Below are 27,185 nucleotides of genomic sequence, written 5' to 3'. Positions count from 1 at the left end.
GTTTGTGACTCTATAAATATTTTAATACATTCCCATAATTCTGTTATCGATGCTGGTTCGAGGTCTCTCCGCAGTTTAAAAATACCCTGGAGAAGACATGACAGGTGAGAGCGAATACGTTTGCTTATTGTCAATGAAAGAGCATGAAGCATCACTCGGGTGAGTCAAAATGTGGGAGCATGCTCGCGCGCGCGATTCGTCTTGTAAAGGATCGGACTGATTCCCATTCAATTATGCAAATTTATCAAATGATATATTCTATACAAGATTCAATTTCTATTCAAGATCATGCACATAAGATAACGCCCTCACGAGATCTTTTCCAACTGAAAGGCGATGAGTAAAAGACATTCTGAATTCCTTGCCCTTGTTGCAATGCTAACACGCGCGCACCATCCAGCTGTTACATTTCATTGGCTAAGATCATTTTGGCGTCATTTCCGGTTTGTTCGGCAAGCCCGTCTTGATTCTTCCAATGTGCTTTGTGTATGAATGTTCGCGCGGAATTAGAGTTTTAGGGGTGTAAGTGGCGAAATGAGACCCAAAAAGCGACAATTGGATAGTATACCAACTCCGGAACCCACCCCGGACAACATTGAGGCCGATCATGAGCTCTTTTTACAAGCATTTGAAAGTAGGTCTATTTCTGGGAATCGACAGTCGTTTACCGTTTCACCATGTTTTGAGATAATTTTCACAGCTTTCACAGCTACAACACTGAATGTGGTTTATTCTAATCGGCATATTTCTTTATTTGCAGAGCCAACTCAGATCTACAGGTATCTACGATCCAGGCACGTTGTTTTGGTGAGAAAATGATTTTGTTGTTTTGGTTTTCTTAAACCGTACAACACTGAACAAACGCTGGTAAAAAAAAAAAGGAAAGAGACAGATCAGTGTCTACTGAATTAATATGACGATCACAATTTTTTGTAATTAGGTTTTACAATTTGTTGTTAAGATGACAAACACACACATGTGACATGTTTAGTGTATGACTTAAAAGTCTGTTGGACATTCAGTGGTAGAAAACAGAAAGAATGAAGAAAAAAAGATGGTTACTGAAGACTTAGGTTTTGAAAAATAAGTGTAAATCAAATGGCATTCATAAATCCTAGTCTTTCATTCAATCTCTTAGTCACCCTTCCTCTCACCTGTCCATATGTTTATAGAGAAATATAGATTATCTTATACTCCATCATTATGTTATTGATAGTGGAGAGAGTTAAAATTAAAAAACAAAAACAAACAAAAAAAAACAACAGAGGAAGCTGAATTAGGGAGTGCTATACAGCCTGTAGGTTTCAAAGTTTATTTGTGTGCTTGGTGCAGAATTTTGAACGGTAGGGACAGAACGTTTTGTTCTTTCAGCAGTAATGTCAGTTTATTACAATAATATCAACACACATGCTACAAGTACAATAATATCAACAAACACACACACTATAGAAATAAGATTTTTTCTCCATGATAGTTAAAATAATGTAAATGTAACTACTACTGTAGGATGTTATTAAGATGTGCCTCTTAGTAACTAGTCTTGACAATGTTTATAAACATGACATACTTTTATTCTTCAGCCGGTATTTCTGCCGAGAACATTGTGCTACATGAAAGAAAGATCTTCGGTTTCAAATAAGAAAAGGTTGGTTTTCTTGAGTGTCTTGCTTTCGTTCACATGGAATAACTCCAAGAAATTGATATTTGATACAGATTGAAAAATATTAAAATGATATTTTATCCCAGTATTAGTTCAGTTTTACTTTTATATATTACTTTTAACATTAAAAAAAAATGTTTAAGTGGAACAGTAGACATGTCAAATGTCATTTTATTTTTCCATAGACACAAGGGTAACTTGTAAAAATATAGGGAGAGAGTGAGAAGAGCAGAATGTTAAAAAAAAGTAAGCTGTGTGGAAAAAGGGGTTAAACATAAAAACTTTAAAGACTGACTATTTATTTGAAAATCACTTGTATACAATCACTGAATCAGTGATATTGTGGTCTCAGTGAGAATCACAATGTGTTAAACTTAAAGTAAAACTTTTAATCCAGCAAACAGTGCAAAGGATGAAAAAACAGTCACCAACTGCCATACATATAAAAATGACAGATTTTTTGATGACTCTAATATTTTCACATTTGTAAGAAATTGTCTTGGCTCCTGTCTGAAATAATTATTAGTATGTGGATTATTGTTGGCTTCAACAATCTGATAGATACTGAGTTAACACTGAATTTAATGCTGTGTTGGGTTGGGTTTTTTTGTTTGTTTTTTTATACATGGCATAAAACCATTAAAAAATAGAACTAGAAGCATGATTAAAAAGTTATTTTTCTTTGATGATAATATTAAGATGTAATAATATGCTCTGTTAATGTTATTTTAATTACACATACTTAACTGTGACCCAACTAGTGCAGACTCCGGCAGGGGTCTGACATTCCTGTCCTGTGCAAACTACTATCCGCCTATGCGGAGAAAAAGAGAGCAACTACGGCCGATAACCTCCCGAAAGTAGGAATACACAAATGACCAAAAGAATGTTCTTTATATGATTGTTGAATGATTCTTTTTGATCTTACAGGAAAACTTTCAAAGTCGACTCCATTCTCGCTACTGTGAGTGCGAAGCACCAGAAAGACCAACACAAGTAAGGAGACATTTGTTGTAAATTACACTAACTGTGGCCAAACAGTGGTATTGCTGTGTACAATTTTGAAATTGAGGTGTGCTTATTACATGTTTAATTGTATTGTCTTGATTTGGCCAGAAAACCTGGAGGGTAATGGCTTGTTATTCTGAACAGGAATGTCATATCCGTTTAGATTTCACAATTGGTTAAGACACATCTTTTAAGAATGAGCATATCTCATTTGTATGCAATGCATTACTGATTACATTACATCTGAAACATTTTCAAACAATGCAAACATATGGTGTTGCTTGATCACATTTATGCCACAAAGCAGTCTAGAGATTTTGACAGATGTTCGTCAGTGTGCTGGGCTTTATGTTTTGTCTAGAAGGGCCATTAGGTCCATGGTTCACTTCAAATCTTCATAGGGACTGGTTGGTCAAGTCTGGAGGTTATACAGTCTCTCAGATCAGTGTAATAAGACCTGTTTGTCTTAATCCCCTTTGCATACACATCCTGAAGTTCTGTCAGAAATCTGACAATATGTGTAAGCATCCAATCTCAAAACCAGAAACTTTATTGGAAATAACCCTTATGACTATGAGTTGAAGACATGGAATAGAACTGAAAGTTCTATTTTTCTGACTCAGTTTCTAAGATTGGGAAGGGGGTGTGAAATCTGAGAGAGGGTTTACTTTCATTTGGGATGTTCTTGTATGTTTTAAAAGAGTATTCATTTCTGACTGCCATGACCTTTGCTGTCATCTGGATTGTGATCTCAAAAGGGTTGTCAACATGTGAATCATTAGCTGTCCACATTTTTAGTATTTAATATTTACAGACTGTCACCGTGTCAGTATTCCTGCCCCATAAAGTAGCTTTTCTGTCTGGTGTTTGTCATTGGCAGGATTGTCTTCAGATTAAATTTGATATGTTCATAGTGCTTGTAAGGAGGCAGAATGGTTAGGACGCTTATTTGCCAATACTGTGTCTGCGAGGGTTTGGGTTAAATTCCCAGTCTTGCCCTTTCTTACAAGTTTGACTAGAAAATCAAACTGACTGTCTAGTCATTAGTCAGTCAGATGAGACAGTAAACCAAGGTCTTGTGTGCAGTATGCACTTGGCACACTGAAAAAGACATCAACAAACACACACAACTTTGAACAAATGTCTTAAAGAATTGTGGCAAAAAATTCTCTGAAAGAAATCCAGCCTGGTAGATAGACAAACATATGCACACACTCAAAGCCTGACTAGTGGGTTATGCTGCTGGTCAGATATTTGCCAGGCAGATGAAGTGTAACGTATTTACAAACATAATGACGCCTCCTTGAGAAACTCATTGCGCTTGTGCTTCAAACTTGTCAGGACAATGTTGGCACTGCTGGCATTGTAAACTTCAAAGCCTGATTTGCTCTGTAAGGTGTAGGGTAGATTTTAATTCACAGAATTCCAGTAGACTGGTCCATTTTTAAATTTCTGGACATGATGCTCATAAATCTTAAATAATTATGTGTATTTTGAGACCAGTGTCAGCATATGACCAACACTTGTGAATACACACCTGAACACATGCTTGTGCACGCACGCACGTGCACACACACAAACACACAGCATCAACTATACTTCTTTGATATGGCTTATTTATTCATTTGTGATGTGAAATTTTGAAAAAATTGAACAAGCTGAGTTATCTTTGATTGTGTGTGAAAAAAACAACTGGTTTCATCAAGATGCTTTGCTTTTATTATGTCATAATCTTTCTCTCACAGAAATAAACCAGATGCTCTGACAGTCAAATTCACTGGGTTCTTCAGTCCTGATGGTAAGTATGTATTTTGAATAAATCCTTGTAAATGCAGAAAGAAGGGGGGGGGGGGATTGATATATATGTATATTTATATATGTATGTAGATATATATCTCTTTCTCTGGATATATAGTCCATGTTAGTTATTACAGATTTGTTTCAACTCCCTCTTACGAGTTACATGAAGGAAGATTTTGATTTCAAAATAATGACCATTTTTAAAATCTAGGAATGAAATATTGGAGATTTGTTTCCTCAAATAAATGAAATGTGTGGTTGATTTTGAATGAAAATATTGATTGTTTTTCAGTCCAGACTGATGCGGAACATGCGGATGTGGAAATACAAATGCTGAAAAATGGACACAGGAAAAGAAAGGTAATTGTATGTGCAGAACGCTCACCAGACACTGTGGCATGCATATAATTTGCATGTTACTTATCCTCACAATAGAGTTTTAGACTTGGGCTACACATTTACACAAACTCCAAGTGAAAACATGTTGCTCACAATGGTCTGAAGGATGAAACTTGAAGTTGATGCTCTGATTGTCAGAGTAGCTTTCATTTACTGAAAACGATGTTCAGGTATTTGAACTAAGGAAGGTTTAAAACAGATAATTGAATTTTTACTGAAGGTGGCTGAATGGGAACAATTATGTTTCACACTTTAAAAATGGTTAAAAATGACTTGCTTTCAGGCTCTCATGCAGTATGCACCTGGGGTAAAAGTCCTGGTATCCTGTCATGGAGAAGTCACAGCTCTCTTGTACAGTTGATGAATGCATCTGAATGCCAGATTTAATGTATTTTTATCATGTGAAATGCATACTAGCATTGGCTAGAGTTGAAGTTATTTCATCCCTTTTATGAGCAAAGGTTACTCTGATATTTACTGCTTTCATTGGGACATTGCTTATATATTTGTTCATATTTGCTGAAGTGTTCTATTACTGTTATTTCTGTGGTTTTTTTATGACAGATTTATGGTGCTTTTTCATGTATTTTAAATGCTACGTTTTTGTTAAATGCGCAAATGCAAAATTTCACACCATCCTATCATTGTGTGTGTGTGTGTGTGTATATATATATATATATATATATATATATATATTCAGTTTCATCAAAACATAATATTGTGATAAGGTAGCTTACAGTAGGAAATTTGAAATGCCACAATAATTAATGACATACAAAACCTGATAATAACTAAGTTTAAAGTTGATCAGTGTTGATGATAATAAAAACGGACAAAAAAGAGTTGTTTGGTGGTTAACTATTTAAGGAAAGAAATAACAGTATGAGACAAAGTGTATTTTTATGTTAGAAGGAAAATTCCTGAAAAACAGCAGTCTTCATATTATGATAATATGAAGCAATGTGAACTTTGCTGAGAATGCCGATTTCATAATGTTAGATATGACATTAAAACAAATGTCCTTTTTCTGAACAGTCAGCTAATGCACCATGTCCATCTCAAGTCAGCCTTGGAAAAACAAGATTGCCCATCAACCCCAGCCTGGCTTCATCAGCAGACAATGGGTCCACCATCACTCATAGATTCACACCCTCCAATGGCAATCTGGCACGTTCAGCAGGTCTCTTTGTGAAGGTTACATGTCCTATCAGACACAACCTACCAAATGGACTGTACAATGGAGATTTGCATTGTTATGGTGTGTATAATTGTAGTATAATGGTTGGTTATGCATGCCCAAAAATTACATGTTTATTATTAGAAATTTACAGAGAACATTTGTGATGATGAACATGAGATGAATTAATTTGATATCAGTTAAATTGTTCGTATACTCTGTCATTATAATTTTATATGCTGTGATGTTCAGTGTTGTATGTCCCAGTGTACAGTTGTTGGTGCTATGTGTCATGGGATAGGCCATTATATGAGGATTTCACATAAATTCTAATATTAATATTATTCCAGATCCAAATGAAATACAACCATGTCTTAATGTAAACATTACTTTTTTGAGGGTCCTCCGTTTCATGTAAAACATACATGAATGTGATTCAGGTTCTTTTAATTAATATTTCATCAGTATGACAGGAAAGTTGACTTGGATTTTTTCTAAACACAGAGGATTATGAACATACATGATACAAACTGAAAGTACTCTGGAACAGACGATATGTTATATGAAGAGAATTGTCTGGACAAGGGAATCCCTCATGCCCAGTATGAATATGCTACTGTTATTTTTACTTGTATAAGAATCAACTGAAATGAATGGATCACAATGTACTCATTTAGTTTCTGATTCAGATGAGCCTCCCCAAAAGAGGAGGAAAAATGGTCGTGTGTCATACCATGAAGAGGAGCCATTGCTGTTGGGAGCAGCACTGAGAGTGTATGACCGCAACTGTCAGTGCTTGTTGGGCAATGGGCAGTACCAAGTGGTGCTGTCTGATCTTCAGCCCCGTGAAGTGCCACCTGGGAGAGCTGCATCATGGCTATCGGTGGAGGACACGCAGGTGATTTACAGTGTTAACGTCTTGCATCCCTGAATGTGAGGCTGCAAGTCTTCTGGATTAAAACATTTCTGGATTGGAATGTTTTAATTCATCCACCACCGGATCAGCAAGATTTTCTTCGGGTGGTTTTCTCGGTCGCTTCTGGATCATTTCCAGTTATCAAGAATTATGTTTGACAGATTCTGCTTTGTTAACCTCTTCACTGCTAGTACGTTTTGCTATAGTCTATGCTGAGAACATTTTCAGAAAAACACGCCAATGATTTTAATTTGCTTATATTTAAAAAAAAAAAAAAAAAAAAAAAGTACTGAAGATAAGTATATGAAAGTATATATCAAATGAAAGGAAAATGTACCAAGATTTTGTTTTTAATACTCACTTGTTCAAATAATGAGTAAACCATATAATATGCATGGAAATAAAACAGTGAAACACTGACAGAAGTGGGCTGCCTTTGGTGGAATCACCACTTTTCAGCAGACAACTTATGATTTGATGGTGAGAAAGGAAAAAAAGGATCAGTATGTGCAATTTACACTTTTTGTATTTGCCATAATCGTATTGATATTCTACCCTGAAACACTACAGAATTAAAAAAAAAAAGATGGACAAACTCCTTTTTGGATTTTGGCTTCTTGATCACATTTACTCAACTGAATGTCATGTGTAAAAGCCTCTTGGTACATAAATATTTTGTTGTAAGTGTTTCTGGTGCAGGCATGACACAGTGATTTGGAACAAGATTGAGTCTTGGAAGCTTTTTAAGATGTCAGCATTTTTGTTTTGTTGTTAATGTTTTTCTACAGATTTCTCTCTCTCTCTCTTTTTTTTTTTTTTTTTTTTTTTTTTTTTGTATCAAATTTTTGTTTACTATAATTAGGGTTGCTATTATTGAGAAAAATATTCTTAATTAAGGTCTTTAATGTTGCAATATATGATATCAGACTGCATTACATATTGTATGGACAGTGTTTTATGGATGTATTGTTTCATTTGGATGTGCCAAACTGTGTGAATTTAAACCTGCAGGAAAGTGTTTCCTCTCCCTAACAGAAACACTCACTGAATACGTTGGTATGCGTTGTCGAAAGCTTTCATCTCTTCATGTATAAGAAAAGTATTTGTTACTGGGTGTTTTATTTAAAAACGAATGAATCCTTTATCATGTGCTCACAGTGTGATACTATTTCACAGATAAAAAAGATATATATTATTGTTAGAATAAGCAGTTAATAGAGCCAGCCAACCAGTTTCAGTCAGTTTCTCAAGGTGGTGTCACTGCATTCAGACTAATCCATATACACTACACCATTTTTGCTAGGCAGATGCCTGACCAGCAGCATAACCCAACACACTAAGGCCTTGAATGCATGCATATATATTTGTGTACTTATCAGAGTGGATTTCTTCTACAGAATTTTGTCATGGGTTCTTTTTCAGTGCACCAAGAGTGTACTACACATAGGACCTCAGTTTATCGTCTCCGGATGACTAGACGCTGAGTTTGATTTTCCAGTCAAATTTGGTAGAAAGGGCAAGAGCAGGATTTGAACCCAGACTCTCACAGATTCAGAGAACAATCCTTATTTTCTAAAAAGCAAAAAGAAAAAAAAAGTACAAAATAAACAAGAACAACAAATAGATCTTTTTTTTTTTTTTTTTTTGCCAATTTTGAAATGTACATGGTCAAATGATTAAACAGTGTTTTTCTCTGTTCATTACAGGCTTTGGAACCATTTGAAGTGTTTGACAAACTTCCTACCATTAAATTCACCCTTGCTTGGGATGAAGGAGGCAGCAACTCAAACCATTCTCATGACAACTCATCTCCCAGGGGGCCATCTTATTTATCAGGTGGGTCATGTTTTGTACATAATTTTTTAAAATATTGGGAGTTTCAGTTCCTCAAGTGCGTTCAGACAAATGTAGGTAGGTTGCACTACGTCTGCTAGGCAGATGCCTGACCAGCAGCATAACCCAATGCACTTTGTCAGGCCTTCATGGGTGCAGCTCTTCTGTCTTGGCATGGAAAATCTGTTATTAGATTGACATAAAACGTCTGTTTACTGGGGGGGAAAACAAAAAACAACAAGGATGGGCCGTTCTATATCGTTTGCTGATGACATGTCAAAAATAATAAACGGAGTGCTCTTATGAAAGCGTTGTTCATAGACCCCGTAGTGAACAGGCTTTGAGAGGAGAGTGACTTGTCAGAGTGCCTAAATTAAAGTTGCAGGTTTCCTAATGGTCGATTTAAGTCCAGCCCGCAGTTGTCAAAATGCTGATCAAAACAAAAAGTGATCCCTACATGGCATTTGTTGATATCACTGTGAAAAGCAAATTACACACGCATGCACAGGTGTGCGCACACCCACATGTGCGCACATACAGACACTCACACACACAGTGCACACACAGACTGATACTCGTAAACACTAGTGCACACGAACTCCATCCCTGACCCTCTGTTCATTCAGCAAAAGCTGCAAACATTTGCCACTTTAAGCACAAGTGACCTTGCAGGGATTGAAACAACAATTTGTAGCAATTGACGTCAGTGCTTTCTGAAATTATGTCAGCTTCAGCCGATGATGCGGCACTAGGCACAACAGTTCATGGCAAGAGTCAGTTTACTTTATCTAGATCTGGGATCAACAGCCAGATTGCCAGAGGTACACAAGCTTGCACAGACACAGTTGAATTGTATGTGCGCATGCACACACACATTCACACACTTAATTGGAAAATAATACAAATGCATGCACACACGCATACACTCTCTCTCTCTCTCTCTCTGTCTCCTTCACACTCACATATGTGCACACATGAGCATTCTCACACACAAGCACATGCATGCACACACTCTCTCTCTCTCTTAGTCATAGTAGTAGTTATAGTAGTAGTATTTACCATTGTTATTATTGTTGTGTCTTAACGTTACTGTTCTTATTGTCACAAGGACAGGTTGGAAGAGTAGGCAATGACTAAAATCTTTATCCTTTGGTTATAAAGTTTTTGAATCTTGAATCCCTCTCTCTTTTCCCTCCTTTAATTTCTTGTATTTTTTCTGCATGATTAACGTTTTTGCAGTCCTTCATGTCATTTGTGAACCATGCTCCCAATATCTGAAATTTTTATAGATTCAGTTTTTATGTTCAAATACTGATGTTTACATTGTACTTACAGAATCACAAGTAGTATCTTTGAAATTGACTTTGGCTATTAGATTTTTTCTTTTAAGAACGGCTTAGTAATGCATATCAGAAGATTGATAAGTAAGGAAGGGAATAAGATAATAGATGTTAGTGGAAAAGAAAGGTTAGAAACCAAAATTTGAAAATTAGTCATGTGTTGTGTACTTTTTGTATGTTTAATTGGGTAAAATTGATGAATCAAAACTTTCTTGTCTTTTTATCACGTATGAATAAAGGGACATGTCTGATTCAGGTACCAAAGCCAACAAAATAAGAGAAAATCAGACAACCCCACGAAAACGGATGAAGCTGCAGTACATTTTCCAGTACGGCAATGGAGAGTTGATGCGACAGCAGACAGAAGTGCGGGAAGACCTGAGATGTCCTTGGTGCTCTCTGCTGTGTCCAACTCTCTTCGGTCTCCTCAAACATCTCAGGCTATCACACCCACGTTTTAACTTTATTTATGTGGTATGTAAGAATGGCTTTGTTAACTGACTGTTAAGAAAAAGAGGAAGTAACTCTTCAACTGAACTGTAGCTATTTATGAATATATCTGTCCAAACAAAGGATATTTGTAAAACTATTTTCACATGAACATTGATTCAAGAATCCCCTGTTAACTTTGTCATAGAGATGTAAAATTTAGTAAGAATATGTAGCTTGACTATCTTGTGGGGTCTTGGTAACGAAGAAATGTTGTTGAGCATGACGTTTTTGTACTTGAGTGGAAGTTCCTTTGAGTGACAGTGTGTTTTTCAGAGGTTCAAGGAGGTACTATTCAGATAAGTATCTTTCACACTAAAGTGAATAATAGATAATACATAATAATTGTTTGAATGTTTCACTTCAATTTTTAGCATTCGAAGCCACAGAATTTCATACAGCCTGTAAATATAAGATACTGCGAAAATCGTAAAGAGACTGAACAGAGGGTCTGTTCCTGGATTAGTTTGAAATTTAGAGCTGGGGTGTTGGGACAGAGTATGATTGGATATTATGTTTTAGTTTGATAGGATGTTTTTCCAATATTTGTCTGATTTTAAAAATAATGGGGATGATGATGTGATTTTGTGGTTGCAGCCTCAGCAGAAAGGTGGTCAGATAGAAGTGACACTGAACGACATGTACGATGGGTCTTATGTTGGAAACCCTCAGGATGTTCATTCACACATTGGCTATGCTTTCAGTCGTCTAGGTCCAGTGCGTCGATCACCAGTCACTCATGTCATTGTGTACAGGTATAGCATAAAGTTTTTCTGTCATTCATTCTTTGTCTCCTCTCTTTTCTTACTGTGTGTGCTTAGTTATCTTGTCTCACTTCCCCTTCTCTTCTGATCTATTTCTCTTTTGGTTTCCAGTTTCAAAGAAGACATTTTTTTTAATCGGCATACAAACGTAACTTGAAAACTTGTGAAGAACAATCTGAGAAGCTCTCTGGACTCTTCTGTGGAAACCATACTTGCTTAAAAATGGATACTTTGTCTTCCTGAATTTAAACTATGCAAGGAGTCTGATTGAAAGTCACCATCTTTTGTGTCAGTTATCAAGTCAGTGCGTGATGGTGAAATTTCATAACAGAGATGATCTGTTCTCTTTTTGTTTAATCTGTTTTCTACTTTATTCTTTATTTATTCTTTTATACTTACATCTTCACAATCATTCATTATGTGATAGTGGCTGAAGCATTGTTATCAGTGTGTCCTGATGTGGATATGTGTTATGGTCAGTGTTTAGGGGATAGGCGTGTTGACTCAGTGTGTATGTGACTTGGCGAGTTACGACTTATTTTTATGATTTATTTCATGTGTTCGGGTGCATGTTTTCTTATGTGGTCTACATAAATTTTATTCACAAACTATTTTGATGCATGATTATCTTCATAAATGTTTTGAGTGATTATGCTGTACATGTGTTTAAGTTATATTTCAGTGTCAATGACAAGCTTTTTTTCTTCTATTTTTCAACCCAGTGAATGTTAATCTTATTACTTTAGTTAATGTGTTGTATGTTTTCATGAATGTTCATGTTCTAGAAGTTATTGTGGTTTATATGTTTAATGTTACATGTAGTTTAGCCACAAAAAAAAAAAAAAAAAAAAAAATTCTGTGCATCTATTGACAGTATAGTTGTGTCCTATCCTGCAGAATTGAATCATTTTCTTAAAGATGTGCAAATCAGTTTAGAGACAATTTCAGTGCTTCAGTGCATTTTGAATGAAACTTTGAAATTGTCCATCATTGTCTTTTCTCGTTACAGTCTGTTTTTTCCATATAAATGTTCAGAAATCAGTGTTAAGTCATTGTGTTATCAGACCAAAGCGGCCACTCCCCTCTCTGACAGAGTTCTATGAACCGGAAACAGATGGAACAATCAACAGACAGATCATACAGGGTCATAACAGGTCAGTGACCTATTCTTTTTGATACTTAACTCCTGATTTTACAGAGTACATCTTTTGCAGATCAGTGAAACTTACTTTCTTCATATATGAAGGATAATTATACGGGGGGAAATTGCCTTTCATCCCCTGGGGGTCAGCAAAATATTTTGGTAGGGTTTTTTTTGTTGCAGTTTTTGTAGGAGTTTGAATGTTTTGCAGTTTTGATATCAGTTTCATTAAGTTTCAGTTTTATGACTGCATGATATGCATTAAAAAAGTGAGAGACCATCTTAACAGGGCTGTTCATTGCCTTTGTGTGTTGTTTGACTAGTTGAACATTTAATAAAGAACATGATTTACCACTCTTCTTCCATTACCTCACCTTCAGGTTGGTTTCTGTGGGAATTATCAGCAAGCTATTGCTGCTCATATTATAAAGATAATAAACTGGAAGGTTGTGGTAAAGACAGGAATTACTTGAAAGATTGATAGGTATGATAAACATTGAATAATGAAATGCTGATTGATTGAGGCTGCTTTGTTCCCTGACAATAAAATGTTCAGTTTACTTTTTTTTTTCTTGCTTTTCTTTAGCTATTTTCATGATTTTCTGAGACTGAAAGTTTGTTGTAATTTTTGTAATTTATTCAGAGCAGGGAAGGGGGTGGGTGGGGTGTGTTTAAACCTGGAAAAATTCTTGAAAAATGGAAAGATTGTTATACAGTACTTTCTTTTCTTTATCACCTATATTGTTCATTTTTCGTGTATATTTAGCAATGGGAAAATATTTTAAGATCGTCAGTCAGGTGACACTTATTTGGTCAAGATGACACAGTTGTGCCATTGACATAGATATGGCCGACAGTTCACAGTTGGTCTCACATACTTGTGAATATATAAATGAATAATTATAAGTTTGTGGTTTGTACTCAAACATTCTTAAGGCTATAAAACCAGTCATAGAGTTTGGACAAATCCATTTGCACTAAACCATCTGCTCAGCAGATGCCTGACCAGCAGCATAACCCATCGTGCTAATCAGGCCTTGTGTGCATGCATATATATTTGTGTACCTGTCAAGTGGATTTTCTTCTACAGAATTTTGTCAGAGGACAATACATATGTTGCCATGGGCTCTTCTTTCAGTGCCCCAAGTACATGCTGCACATTGGACCTTGGATAATTGTCTTATCTGAATGACCAGACACTCAGTTTTGATTTTCCAGTCAAACTTGGGAGAAAGGGCGAGAGTGGGATTTGAACTCAGACCCTTGTGGACATTGTATTGGAAAATAAGCATTTTATCCATTCTGTCACCTTCCTCCCAGGCATGGGAAGTCAAACTGAAGATGAAGACATCAGTTGGGTCACATTGACCCATGTATCCCCAGCCAGATTATCTCTGATCTTGTGTGTCGACCACGACCCTTCAGTCATGTGACAAATCTTTTTGTTTCTTTGCCTTTTTTTCCCACCTTAGTTGCATGCAGATCATGGAACACTTTTGTTTTTGTTTTTGTTTTGCTTATCAACATTCCTTTTTCATTGCTGGTTGTTGTTTTTTTTTGCCACATGATTTTACATGTTACATGTCTGTTTGACTCCAAATGATGGACATAATTCACTCATTCAGTAGAAAGGACATACACTATTCTTTCTTACATGGAAAAAAGCGGGGATTGAAAGAATGAAGGATAACTGCCTATTTAAGTTTGACACCAGGTTCCTCTGCTTTTGTGTGTATTTTTCAGTCTGAGAGGATGTACTTTGTTATGCCTTCTGCATTATTTAAGAATAAGAATAACTTTATTATCTCCAACCGGAGAAATTTGGTCAGGTGCATTATCACAACATAGACAAGTAAACAACATGGGGACCATAACTGTAAAAGTCAACAACAGCTTTTACGAATATTACAAAGACAGAAATGTAAAAAATATCACATACACCGTTTCATACATACATCCACACACTGCAGGTAATAACTGGTATTCTTAAAGTAAAAACAGAAAGAATTAAGAAACATTATTTTGAATATAATTATAAGCATAGCCTACTATATTGCACATTGATTATAATAGACAGATAAGATAAGAATAAAGATAGAGATGCGGAAAACCACAACCAGATAATCAGCACACACCCGCACCCCCCATCCCCTCCCCCACCCCACACACGCGGTTTACTTGATTAAACAAGAGTAAACATATGTTCTCAAATAAAAGCATTTCACATATTCCCTTTTATAACATTGCAATTAATTATTACATCGTAATTATTAACAGAAATATATTTAGAATATGGACGTTAGCATTGGACATATTCCATTGTACATTCATTCTGCATATTGCACATTATTCATCCTACATATTGCACGTTCATAATAACCAATTGTCACGTTTTTAAGCTCAGTAAACACACACACACACACACACACACACACACACACACACACACACACACACACACACACACACCACAACTAGAACAAGGTACAACCTATTATGCATGGACTTTCACACGTCTCACATGAGAGTGCGCGCACGCACGTGCACACGCAAACACACACACACACATACACACACACAGAGTTCTCAAGAATTTAAAAGGTGGATTGAATGTGGAATAAAAGTCTTCAGAGCTCTGGATTTCAACTTAAAAGTTCTGTAGCGTCGTCCTGATGGCAATAGCTCATAATACTTTGCTAAAATATGGGTGTCGTCACTTGCTATCTGCCTGCTTTTTTTAACCACTCAACTTTCATACAGCTCTTGCATACTAGCTTGTTTCACTCCCACAATTTTACTGCATGCACTCATGACATCGTTCAAAACACGCTTATTACTCACTCCCAAATTTCCATACCAGCACATATATGAAACTGTGAGCACGGACTCGATACAACATCGATAACTTTGAAGAATAGTTGAATTTATACCAACATTTCTAAGCTTCTGTAAACAAAAAATTCTAGATTGACATTTCTTATGAATGGAATCAACATTTCTGTCAAAAGTCAGCTTATTGTCTAAGATAGTCCCTAAATATCTATATTCATTGACCCTCTCCACTGTTTGACCATCAATAACAAGGTTAGCTACAGGCAAGGGGTCTTTCTGAAAATCTATTAACATTTCTTTTGTTTTCAGTACGTTGAGATCCAAATAGTTTTCCTCACACCAAGAAGAACAGAACTTTTTTAATTTCACTGAAATAAATAGCATCAGAGTTGACAGATCTTCAGTAGCTGAATCATCAGAATATTTTATGACAGGAGTTTCCTCTGTGCCTCTGCAGTCATTTGTGTACAGTGTAAATAGAACCGGGGACAGCACTGTACCTTGGGGTGCACCAGTAGAAGTAGAGTTTAGAGAAGAGTGGGCAGATTGAAAGCGGATGGACTGAGTTCTATTGAGAAGAAAACTTACTATCCAAAGAGTAAGCTTCGGATCAGCATCCAAGCCTAGCAGTTTGAGGGCAAGGAGATGAGGTTGTATTGTGTTAAAAACAGAAGAGAAGTCAACAAAAAGGATATGAACAAAAGATCCGGTGTTATTCAAATGAAGGAAAGCATAATGAAGGAGAGTTAGGATAGCATCGTCAGTACTTCTGTGTGCTTTATAAGCAAACTGAAGAGTCAAGCTGCTGTTCAGTGAAAGAAAGAAGATGGTGGAGAACAATTTTTTTCAAAGCATTTCATCACTATTGAAGTCAGGGCAACAGGACGGTAAACATTTAGTGCGACTGGGTTCTTTTTCTTAGGGATAGGACAGACAGTGGATTTTTTCTAGATGCTGGGGACAGAGCAGTCCTTCAGAGACCAGTTGAAAATTTTACAGAACACATGACACAACTGGGAAGCACATGTTTTCAGTAATCTTCCGCAGATATTATCAGGGCCAATTGCCTTCATGACATTCAGTTTTAAAAATAAAGATTCATCAACTTTTGCATCGATCTCAAAGTCCGCACCTGTGCTCCTATCTTTGATCTTTTCCTGCAACTGTGAGATAACACTATCCAGTTCCCTTCCCAGATCATTCCTTTCAAAGCGACAGTAGAAATCATTCAGTTTGTTTGAAAAATCAAGCTGTTCATCCCTTTTCATTTCACAAGCTACTGTTTTCCTTTTCGTTTCTCCAGTGATAATTTTTAACCCATCCCATGCATCTGCCATTTTTCCTGTCTGAAACTGTTGCTCTACTTTTGATTTGAATTCCCTCTGTCCCCTTCGTAATTCCCCTCTAAGCTTCTTTTGTATCAGTTTCCTATCCTTGTTCACTGACTGAAATGCTACCTTTTTCTCGTTTAAAATGGTTTTGAGAGACTTTGAGATCCATGGTTTGTTGTTCGGGAAAAGTTTAATTATTTTTGTCGGAATTATCATGTCTTCACAGAAACTGATATAAGATGTAACAACATCAGCTGCTTCATGAACGTTCTCACATGGGTCAGTCAACACACTCCAGTCAGTACAATCAAAACATCCTCTCAGTTCATCCACACTCTCTGACGTCCAAACTTTCACACTCTTTTTCACAATTGGCTCTGTCTGTATCTTTGGTCTGTAGGCTGGGATTAAATGAACAACATCATGATCAGATACACCCACTGGTGCTAGGGGAACAGCTTGTACAGTCCTCTCTTGTTGTCTGAGATTAAACCAGAAATGCCAGCTGCACCAGTTTGATAAGATCCTCAATGCCTCTTGTGCCTTTCACTTTGTGAAGGATGAAAGATTTGTGTTTATTAAAAAAGTGATTAAAAAGAAAAAGAGAGAAAGGTGAGGTATAGTATCAGTCATGGTGTATAAAATCTTCAGAAGGAAATATCTTGGTAAAACCATTGACACTGGTTTCGGTCTTGATCATTGTTACCAAGACATACTCTGGTTGCAGTGTTAGGGACAAATGTCATTCCATTGTATTTGAATAAGTCACTTTCTCAGTGCTTGTCTTTTGTATGGATGTGCGTATGAATTAGATTGCTGTCTGAATATGGTCAGATTTTTCCCAAAGGTAGTGTTTTTTAGGGGTAATGTTGAGCTAACGTTCAGTCTGTAGGTTGTTTTACTAACCAATAGTTGTCCTGTCTGCCAGGCTTTATTTTCATTCAGTGACATGCCAGCCCATGAGGCCTCAAGAGATTGATCTGGACAGTGAAGATGAGAACAGCCCACCCTGGCTCTACCAAAAAACAGTGATGGTGAGACAGTAGAAACTAGAATCGGGGAAGGTGGGGGCATGTTGGAGAGGAAGTTTGGAACAGAGTTGTGTTGAGGGGTAGGGGAGGGGGTTGATGTAGAGGGAGGGGTTTTCTTGATGTGAGCATTTTGCAGTATCTTCTGTCAACAATCATAATGTGCATACCATTGGCTGCTGCTTTTTTTTGTTGTTGTTGTTGCAGTTGCTCCTTAAGAAATATATCCTACATTATCATCTGTCATGCAGTTAGACCTACACTTGTGAATAGTTAATGGAGGTATATTGAAGGTGTGGACTTGTCCATTGTGTCTACATTTAGATGATCAGATTAGTATGTCTGTGAATGTTAATTTCAACACTTTTTTGTTTTTTTGTTTTAGGTGTTGAGTTATTGTAGGTAATTACTTATTTCTTTTAAGATTACTGTTATGAATTATATTTAATGAGAATGCTCTGGTTCTGTGTGATTGTGCATTATCACTTCAAGAGAGATTGTAACAAACTTTGTTCTATACGCAAACTATGCATTGATTGTCTGAGATGGAATACAGTTTTCATATTTGGGGGAGAGTAGGATTTGTTTTCCTTTTCTGAAAGAAATGCATCTTTGTTTTGTTCATTGCAGATGATTGATGAATTCACAGATGTGAATGAAGGTGAAAAGGAGTTGATGAAGATGTGGAATGTACATATCATGAAACATGAGTAAGTACAAATTTCATGGATTTGGGGATAGGGTAGTTAGGGACAAACCCACAGACACAGAAAAAGAAATAGCTGAGAATCACATTAATTTGGTAATGCATGCCTGAATTTTTCTACTACAAATTCATCAGTTGTCTTTACCCAAATCATTTCGAGTGGACCACTTTAACAGAAGAAGGAAAGTACAAGGAAGGAGAATTCATTTGGTAGCTGGACACTAAGAGGTTGGAGTGGGTCCACAAAAACACAAGGATGGAGAGGAGGAGAGAATGTCTGACACATTCACTGGCAGCACTGCTGATGAGAAAAATCCCTCCTTCAGTCCATGTATTACTTAAATCAGAAGTTTTTTATTTCAGTATGGCATTACAATTTGACAGCAAAAGATTAATAACAAATAACATGAATGTCAATTCTTACAATTGACTTTAAAAATTCTACTTTGATATTTCTGAGTTGGATAAGTGGCCATGGCATTTTCATGTTAATTTACTTTCCGTGTGTATTTTTGCCAAGTCTCAGTGGAATGATATTTGTGATTTTCTATTTTCAGTTACATTGCTGACTGTCAGATACCAAAGGCATGCTTCTCATTTGTGGAAGAGCATGGCAGAGAGGTCCTAGAGAAGAAACTTGCCCGCAACTTACTTGTCCATCTGGTCAACTTGTTTGATTTTAGCCTTATCCGTCCAGAAGTTGTCCAACGGACATTTGCTATGCTGGAGAATCTCAGGGATTCCATGGAACTAGCATGATGATGTGTTGGAATAGCAGTGGTGCTGATGACTCCAGCAGTGTTGATTCCTATTGAAAGGATGGAAACATTTCAACAACCAGTTGTGTAACTTGCAGTATCCTCCTGCAGCATTGTGAGACTGAATGAACACACACATCAGGACTCTTAACATGGCAACTATTGAATCAGCAGTATAGAGTGAGATTGATACTAAAATGCTTGGTACAATAGGAGTACTGTGTTTGTGCTTGAATCTTTGTTTCTGAGTAAATTGAACATTGCTCATGTAGAAACTTACTTAAAGGGAAAAAAAAACAGTCATCAGGTAACAACATCAGCCATTCATTGACAAATGAAAATACACAAGGACACATGTTGACAAGTGCACTACACATGTGCATGTCAGCTGGTGGAACAAACAAAAATTTTCATTCTCTTTCATTGATAGATAAGACAGTGGAAACAGTGAATGTCTGTGATTGATGAGACAGTGGAATCAGTGAATGTTTGTATGGATGGCTTTGATAAATATGACTGCAATTGTGTGAACTGTATTTTGTTAAAACATGTTTGAATCCAATCCCCTGTCCCCCTTTATAATTCTACACTATCCATATATACCAGCAACCATAATTATGTGTATTTTTTGGCTAATCCAGACCAGAAAGTCCGCCTTTCAAGACTTCATCACCCCGCCCCCCCTTTCCTTATCCCCCTGGCCATCCCCAATCCATCTTTCTTGGTGGCATTTCTCATAGCCATTTTATCCTGGCATCCACATTTACTACTACACTTAGTCTTGTGTTCTCACCATCTCAGCTTCATCATTATCCATTGGAAATGAATTTGATGTCAGGGCACTACGAGGTATCTACGAAAGTAGACCTGTAGTCAGACTGGTGGACTGATGTCTGCTTAGATGTCCACGAATGACTGTAATTGTTTCATACTGGACCATACTGATGAGCATGTCATGTATCCATGAAGATGACATATACCAGCTCTAAAACTTTGAATGTGAATCACCTAGGGTACAGAAATGGAGGGGAATGAAAACAAGGGCCATGAATAAGATAGTGTTCCTATTTTCAGTGTGATTTATTAGGATGATTATCGTGATGATCAGTTTTGGTTTGAAACTGGCAGGAACTTACACTACACTTCCAAGGGATACTGGATTCTGCAGTGATGACCAGAAATTTGAGCAACTCTCTCAAAGCCACATGTTGGAAGTTTATTAAATTAAACTGTGATCCTGATTTTTGCATTTTGAGTCAGCAGCATTTTCAGCTGTGGGCATGGCAGCCAATCTTTCAGACTCTTAGTTGGTATAGATCAGTAGTAGAGTGAAAAGTAGATGATGCCATTATGTGTGGCTGATGGTGACCTAACATCAGTAGCTCCCTGTGGACTGTCAGCACTGGGCCTACAATAGACAAACCTGGGTGTGGCTGTGTAAAGTGAGCTCCGGATGAGTGACCACTGAAATGATGCAGATGATAGGGGAGGAAAAAATAAAAATAAAATAATAATAATTATCTGCTGTCTGCTAAGTGTCAGTTCTTGTGTTCCTTATATCTATCATGTCTCTGCAGAATCCTTAGGTAAAATCTGTATGTAGTTGTGAAGTTAAATAAACTTACCTGTTAGTGTTAAATACTTTCCATGTGTTTACATGAGTGTGTGTTCCATGTGTATGTTTGTCACTATTTACTGCACAGTGACCGCTGAATGAGTGCAGTATTTGTTGCAAGCATGTGCTTGTGTGAGTGAATATTGATATTTGTCATATAGTTATTATAAATTCATGAGATAGATGACTACAATAATTACAACCCTCTGGGATATATTTCATGCCATTTGCAATTGAATGATCTTCAAATGAGCATTTGAATATTTCCAAGCGTTTGGTATAAGCTCAGACCTTGCATGTGTGTTTATTGTCATTACAAATGCATAAGGACTGTCTCGCCAACTTTGTTTCAGCTTGTTTATCACTTAATGCATTCCATACTGAGACTTTACTTTTGGCAAGTCTCCCGCAGTGTATGCTTTAATGACATTTTATCATTTTAGGTTACCAGTGGTCAACATTTGATGTGTTCCACAGCAAAACATTGGAAAAGAACCAACACATCCAGTTATCACATTCAGAGTTGGGATTTCTTGAATGCTGTTGTTTGTGAACAAGCAGCATCAAACCATTTCAGGAAACCATGTGTATGCCTTATTCCCATTCATGGAGATTATAATCATGGCATCAGTTTGGGTTCTGGCTGTTTTTCCATCTGTTCAGTACTGATAATGAACGTTGTATACTATTTGTTCTGAATATGTCTGATCAGAACTCAAAAGTACTTTGTGTGTGTTTATAAACTAACACAGATGCTTTCCACATCAGAATGGAGAGACAAGTTTTTTGTTTTTTTTCAATGTGTAGGGGATGTATGTGTTGAACAAAGGATCATGTCTAGTTTTTAACTGTATGGCACCATTTAATGGTTACTTGCAATGAATGGGCAGTTAAGAGCTCTTTGGAAGCTGAAGTCAAAATTGCTTTTTAAAAAAACAGTAATATGCTTACTCCAAAGGAGTGGATTATTAGAGTGTGTAGTTACCTGTTTCTGAGTTTGTAAAGTTGTCTGCATGTGAGTGGTCTGATGGAGTTAGCTTGAATTGACAGTCGAGGTTGGTGTGTTTTAAGTCTATAGTGCCTTGGGATGAATCTGCTCATCATACATGTCATAAATTGTTGTTTTTATATTATTTTAGTTATATTTTAGATAGGATAAAGGAACCCTTTTTATTTAATCATGGAAGAATCCTAACATCCGATTTGCATCACTTTGAAAAAAAAAAGTCTGATGCCTTAACAAGACAGATAAAGCATTTGTTTCCTATCAGATTGCTTTTGTCATATATTTGCAGTGAATGTTTCTAATTTAAATATGATGTCATTTTGTCATTATTAGTTGAATATTACTTTGCTCCTTTTTTGTGTAATATATTTTTGATGTTCCATTGTTGTCATCAGACCACTAATCTGCAGCACTTTAGTCATCAACCATTTTCCTCATTACCTGTCTTCATTGCACCATTATTTGCCTAGTGGTGTTTGTTATCAGACTGTCTTTTCATTTGCCATTGAATGTAAAGCAGGTTGACTTTTTAAAGAATGCTTTGTAACAATTGGACAAGGGAAATAGATTCCATGTCAGTTATTGAACTGTCCAATGAGGGCTCAGCAAACAACAGTGAATGGATAAGATGGAACATTTTGGTGGTATTTGGTGCTGATGAATAGAACATGCTCTGTTCCTACCCTCCCCAATCCTTTCACCACAACCTCCCCATTCCCCTAATTTCACCTTGTTCTCATCTTCCTTTCACAGTTATATTCATTCCCCATATGGGATAAGGTTTTCTTGGAACACAACCTCTGAACTACATGTAAGATTGTCAGTGAATGTGTTCTCTCTGCACAGAGCCTAATGTGTGTTACTACCTCTCTACTGTGAATCATGTATGACAATTACATTGTCTGTTTCCAGATGTGCAATTACAGGTAACTTTTGTGAAGTAGAGATGTAACCAGTTGCAGCTTGTTATTTTGATGCTTTCTTTGTTTAACTGGCTGGTGACAATTCAATTTGAAATTCAACATGCCTTTCAGTTTCTGTAAGAACTACATGGGATGTGAAAATATTTTTCGCTTCTGAAGTGTATCAACAATAGTGTAAATTGGTGTATAAATTTCTATTTGTTTTCATTTCAATGCTCATGTTTGATATTCTATGTAACTGATCTGTTTTTCTGTCTTAACAGAAAAAAATGGTTGTATCCTTGTGGAAACGCAGGTGCTTTTTCAGCAAATGCTTGTTACCTGTTCTTCGGATATATGTTAACTAAATTTCACATTATAAACTCAGAGTGGTTTAGGATGAGCATGATAAGACCATTGATTTTATTCTAAAACAATAAAACATCAGTCAGTCACACACGCACACTGTCACCGTACACACTCAGCACACCAAGAACAAAGAGATTGAAATGATATTGCTTGATGTGTGTACGAGGTTAATGAAACTTTATTTGGATGAACTCACCTTTGAATTGTGTATTTTCAGTTTCTCCACAGAATTTTAATACACAAACTTCTGTGTAACAAAATATGGTAGAATTGAGAATTTTGCATGTACAACTGTTTGATCAACAAGCTTAGGTTAAAAACAATAATTGGATGTAGTTGATGTGCATGTTTTTGATTAATTTATTGAATAATTTACAGATAAATGTTTTAAGGATTTGGATAGCAAACAATGATGGTAGTTTCCAGAATCATCAAATAAGTTTTGTTGGTTTTGTTTTTTTTAATAACAGTTTCGTGACGTAATGGTGCAGACTCTAGCAGGGGTCTTATTCATGCCTGAGGTCTGTTTCCTGTCCTGTGCAAACCACTAGTCCACTGTTTTTTCACTTCAAAATAAACATCCAGTGAAATGGACCCTGCAGCATAGTTACTGCTTACATTAAAATAAATAAATAGATACCAAAAAAACCCCAGAATGTTCATGTGGATAACCAATTAGAAAATATAAGAACAGGGACTCTCCTGCAACGGCAGTGGTCATCAAAAAATAAAAACAAAAATAAAAATAAATAAAAAAATTTTTTTTTTACTTTATGGTTAAGTGACATGATAATTGATTGGGCATGGTGCCTCTCCATAGATGTAATGACGATCAACTGTTTGATCGAAAATTCAGTATTAGCTTGTTAATGAGAGAATGTTTGGGCAGCAATTTTAAAAAAAAATTTTTATCTTGACTGACCCTTGACTGTCTAAAAGGCAAATGTTAATAATTGTCAGTTTGGAATTGTGTGTTGCAGAAAGTTGTGTATCCATGGTAAGCTATTCAAATTTTTATATCACCTTGAGTTATTGTAGTGGTTTTTTGGGTTTTTTTGTTTTGTTTTTTTTAAAGAAAGAAAATATTTAAAAAAAACATGCTAGGGCTCAGATATTGCATCCAGTCTTCATTAAACTATACTGAGGTTCATGTCTTGTATTCAGTCTTCATTAAGCTAGCATAATGATTGGCATTGTGCCATTATTGTAGGAACACAAACAGAATCTTACTCAAATTCAAGATCACAGATCAAAGTCATAAATAGGGAAAAAAAGAGAAAGATTGTCTTTCATTAACTCAATCCAGTTTTCATGAAACCTGGAACAATGATCGGTCAGACCAAATCTCCTGGGTCTGCATGCACAAAGTTTTGTTTTGTGCAAATGCTTTTTCCTAAGCCCACAACAGTAATATGATAAGACAATAGCAATAGTGAAGGTCACAGCATTGTACCATTCGCACTATATCTCTGTACCTCTTCTCTTCTTAAATTTTACTTGGTATATGTTATACATCAGGACAGTCACGTTTTCATAAGGGTATCATACACTTAAGGTGACATTCATCATTGGATGTTGAAAGATTTCTCTCTGTATGTGGCACACTTGATATGGAACATTTATTTCAACATTGACGAAGACATTTTGTTAATACCTTAAAAGCATTGGTGCCCCGATCAAGACATTTGTTATTACCTTAAAAAGCATTGTTGCCCCTTCCTTTTTTTTTTCTTTTTTTTTTTTAACTCTTTGTTTCCGCCTTCTCTTCGTGCTTTCTCTTTCACATTTTCTGCCTTCAGTTTGTTGTAGAATTATGTTCTTCAAATTTGATAATTAGACAGTTTAATGGGGCACCCCATAAATGTGAAACTTCTGATCTGTGTATCCATTTTTATTTTCCAAAACTATGTATGATAATGAGTATGTTTTTGATTTTGCGTTTGGAATTTTACATTTATGTTGGTAAACATGCCAAAAGAAAAAACAGATAAAGAAGTTAACATATTTATTTTTTAGCATATTACTTTTTTGTTAATAGTACTATTAATATAATTCAGTTTTGTCAGGTGTCAGTAAAGCAGAATATTTCTTTCGAAAATATCATTCATTTTCCTTAAAAGTGTCATTGGGATGAAATATAAAGATTGTTGAGTGTGAGTTATTTGATGTTTTTGCATTTGATTGTGAACAGAAAATTAATGCTCTGGAAAGAACAGTGATAAATATGTGTTGCAAAGTGTACATAGTGACTCCAGACATTTTCTGTACATTCCGTGATGATGTCGGGATAGAGTGTGTCACAGAGTCAGCTGACACTCTTATGAGGATGTCATTGATGAAGGAGGCATGTGGCATAATCAGTTTGGAGTTGGACTTCTGATCCATTGTTCACCAGGTATCAGGGTTCTATGCCCTTTTTGGGCATGGTGTGTCCTTGGGAAAGACACTTCACTTTTCCTCACTCCACCCACGTGTGAATGGGTACCTGACCAGATGGGGAAGGCTAAAACAGCAGGAAAGGATTGGGCTCCACCTTCCTATGCTGAGCCCTGGATGCAGTGCATAAATGAATTTACTACCTTGATGGCCATAAAAAGCTATGGGACCTTTAACCATGCCTGTTGAATGAATCCCACAAGATTTTCTGGTCTTTCAAGACATGTAACATTCTCCCAAGCAAGCCTCTAGATGCGGACACCCTCAACACATTTTCACAGGTTGCACAAGCACCCCTTATCACCAACACATCTATCCAGATCTGAATTGCCCCTTGAGTTGTTTTCCAGTATAAGAAGATTCGACATCAAAAGTAGATAACAAGCTTTAGATTATCTGTCACTTTTTTGTTGTAACTCCAGTGTACTGTTGATTTTTAGAACTGGACACTAACATTCTTTTTATGTGCAATTATTGATCACCAGTAATCAATGGGATACGATCAGCTAAATGATCAAGGTCAGTCACTGCATAGTTTTCTGTAGTGCCTTACAAATTCAAAGTGATAAATTTGATGTATGTATTTGAAGATATTGTACATACACAATTGAGATACTTTTTAAAATGAATGATATTTAACTGTTTGGATTACATACAACATCAATCATAGGCTTGATTTCCATCAGTTTGGTCTGACGATAACTACTTTTCTTATCTGGGTGGATTTTAGCATGTGTTGACCTAAGATGTACTGTTTACCATATGATGAATGTTTCAAAAATGTTTACTCTTCATCTTCCACATCCCCAACTTCCTCTCTCTCTCCCTCTCTGTCTGTCTCTCTTTAGCTTTTGGTACAAATGTTATGTATTTGATGTTGGTTGAGAGTAATAAAATCTATTGATGGTCCATGATGCGTTAATAGTCATGAAATAGATCAGTCATTGTAAACATTTACCTGCAGATTTCATTGTAGTAATGCAGCAGATGTGAGTGACATGCTTCATTTGTTTCACATATTCCTACTGTTTGTTAGCTTGTTTGAATGAGAAATAATAAATTTGTGGCACAAAATGTTTATGCACTGTTACAGGTTGGCTTAAAAGAATTGTGAATGATAATGATGATTCTAAAATTTTGTTCATCAAATGAAAAATAAAAATAGGTGATTAGAAACACCCTGCAAAACCCAAACAGAAAACAAAAGGGTTTCATTCTCCAATATAAGTTTAGTGTGTGTGTCTTTGAAATGGAAAAACATGTCTGAGAGATGAAGTCCATCTTAATTCCTATCACACAATTTCCTTGACAGTTAAGGACATTGTATCAATTACAGATCCCACACTCAGATTCAGTCTGTTATCTTCTGATACAATATTATATACTTTTTTTTCTTCTGATTTCTTAGAAATCATAAGTCCAAAGTTAAAGCTAATATAATAGACAGATCCATTTTGGAACAAAAAATATCATTCAAATAATAACTGAAGCAGGTTTCCTTGAAATTGAAGAAAGAAAAAATAATTTTAGTTGTCACTGTCAAAAAAAACTTCTGTCACAAAGTTATTACTATCACTCAAGTCAGGTTTACTCATTGTGAGCTGATAATGAACCATTAATCTTTTCAGAGTTCTTGCCCATTTCAAATCAGATGATTTGTTGTTTTTTTTAAATA

The 27,185-nt window shown here is 36.1% G+C and overlaps 1 protein-coding gene across 1 annotated transcript; it reads left to right on the top strand.

The window, feature by feature from the left end:
• Positions 1-455: 455 nt before the first annotated feature.
• On the top strand, positions 456-26,588 carry LOC143292598 (polycomb protein suz12-like). The gene is made up of 15 exons (XM_076603048.1): positions 456-634; positions 761-807; positions 1,581-1,645; positions 2,591-2,656; positions 4,414-4,466; positions 4,761-4,828; positions 5,903-6,125; positions 6,734-6,942; positions 8,667-8,796; positions 10,390-10,607; positions 11,220-11,377; positions 12,451-12,540; positions 17,619-17,724; positions 18,349-18,428; positions 18,982-26,588. The coding sequence occupies exons 1-15, from the start codon at positions 535-537 to the stop codon at positions 19,181-19,183; spliced, it is 1,815 nt and encodes a 604-aa protein (XP_076459163.1). The 5' UTR covers positions 456-534; the 3' UTR covers positions 19,184-26,588.
• The last annotated feature ends 597 nt before the right edge of the window (positions 26,589-27,185 follow it).

The sequence above is a fragment of the Babylonia areolata genome, chromosome 18 (assembly GCF_041734735.1).
Source record: "Babylonia areolata isolate BAREFJ2019XMU chromosome 18, ASM4173473v1, whole genome shotgun sequence".
In the NCBI taxonomy this organism is placed as follows: domain Eukaryota; kingdom Metazoa; phylum Mollusca; class Gastropoda; order Neogastropoda; family Buccinidae; genus Babylonia; species Babylonia areolata.
The sequence above is the reverse complement of the archived record's forward strand: the minus strand, read 5'-3'. Positions and strand labels throughout refer to the sequence as shown.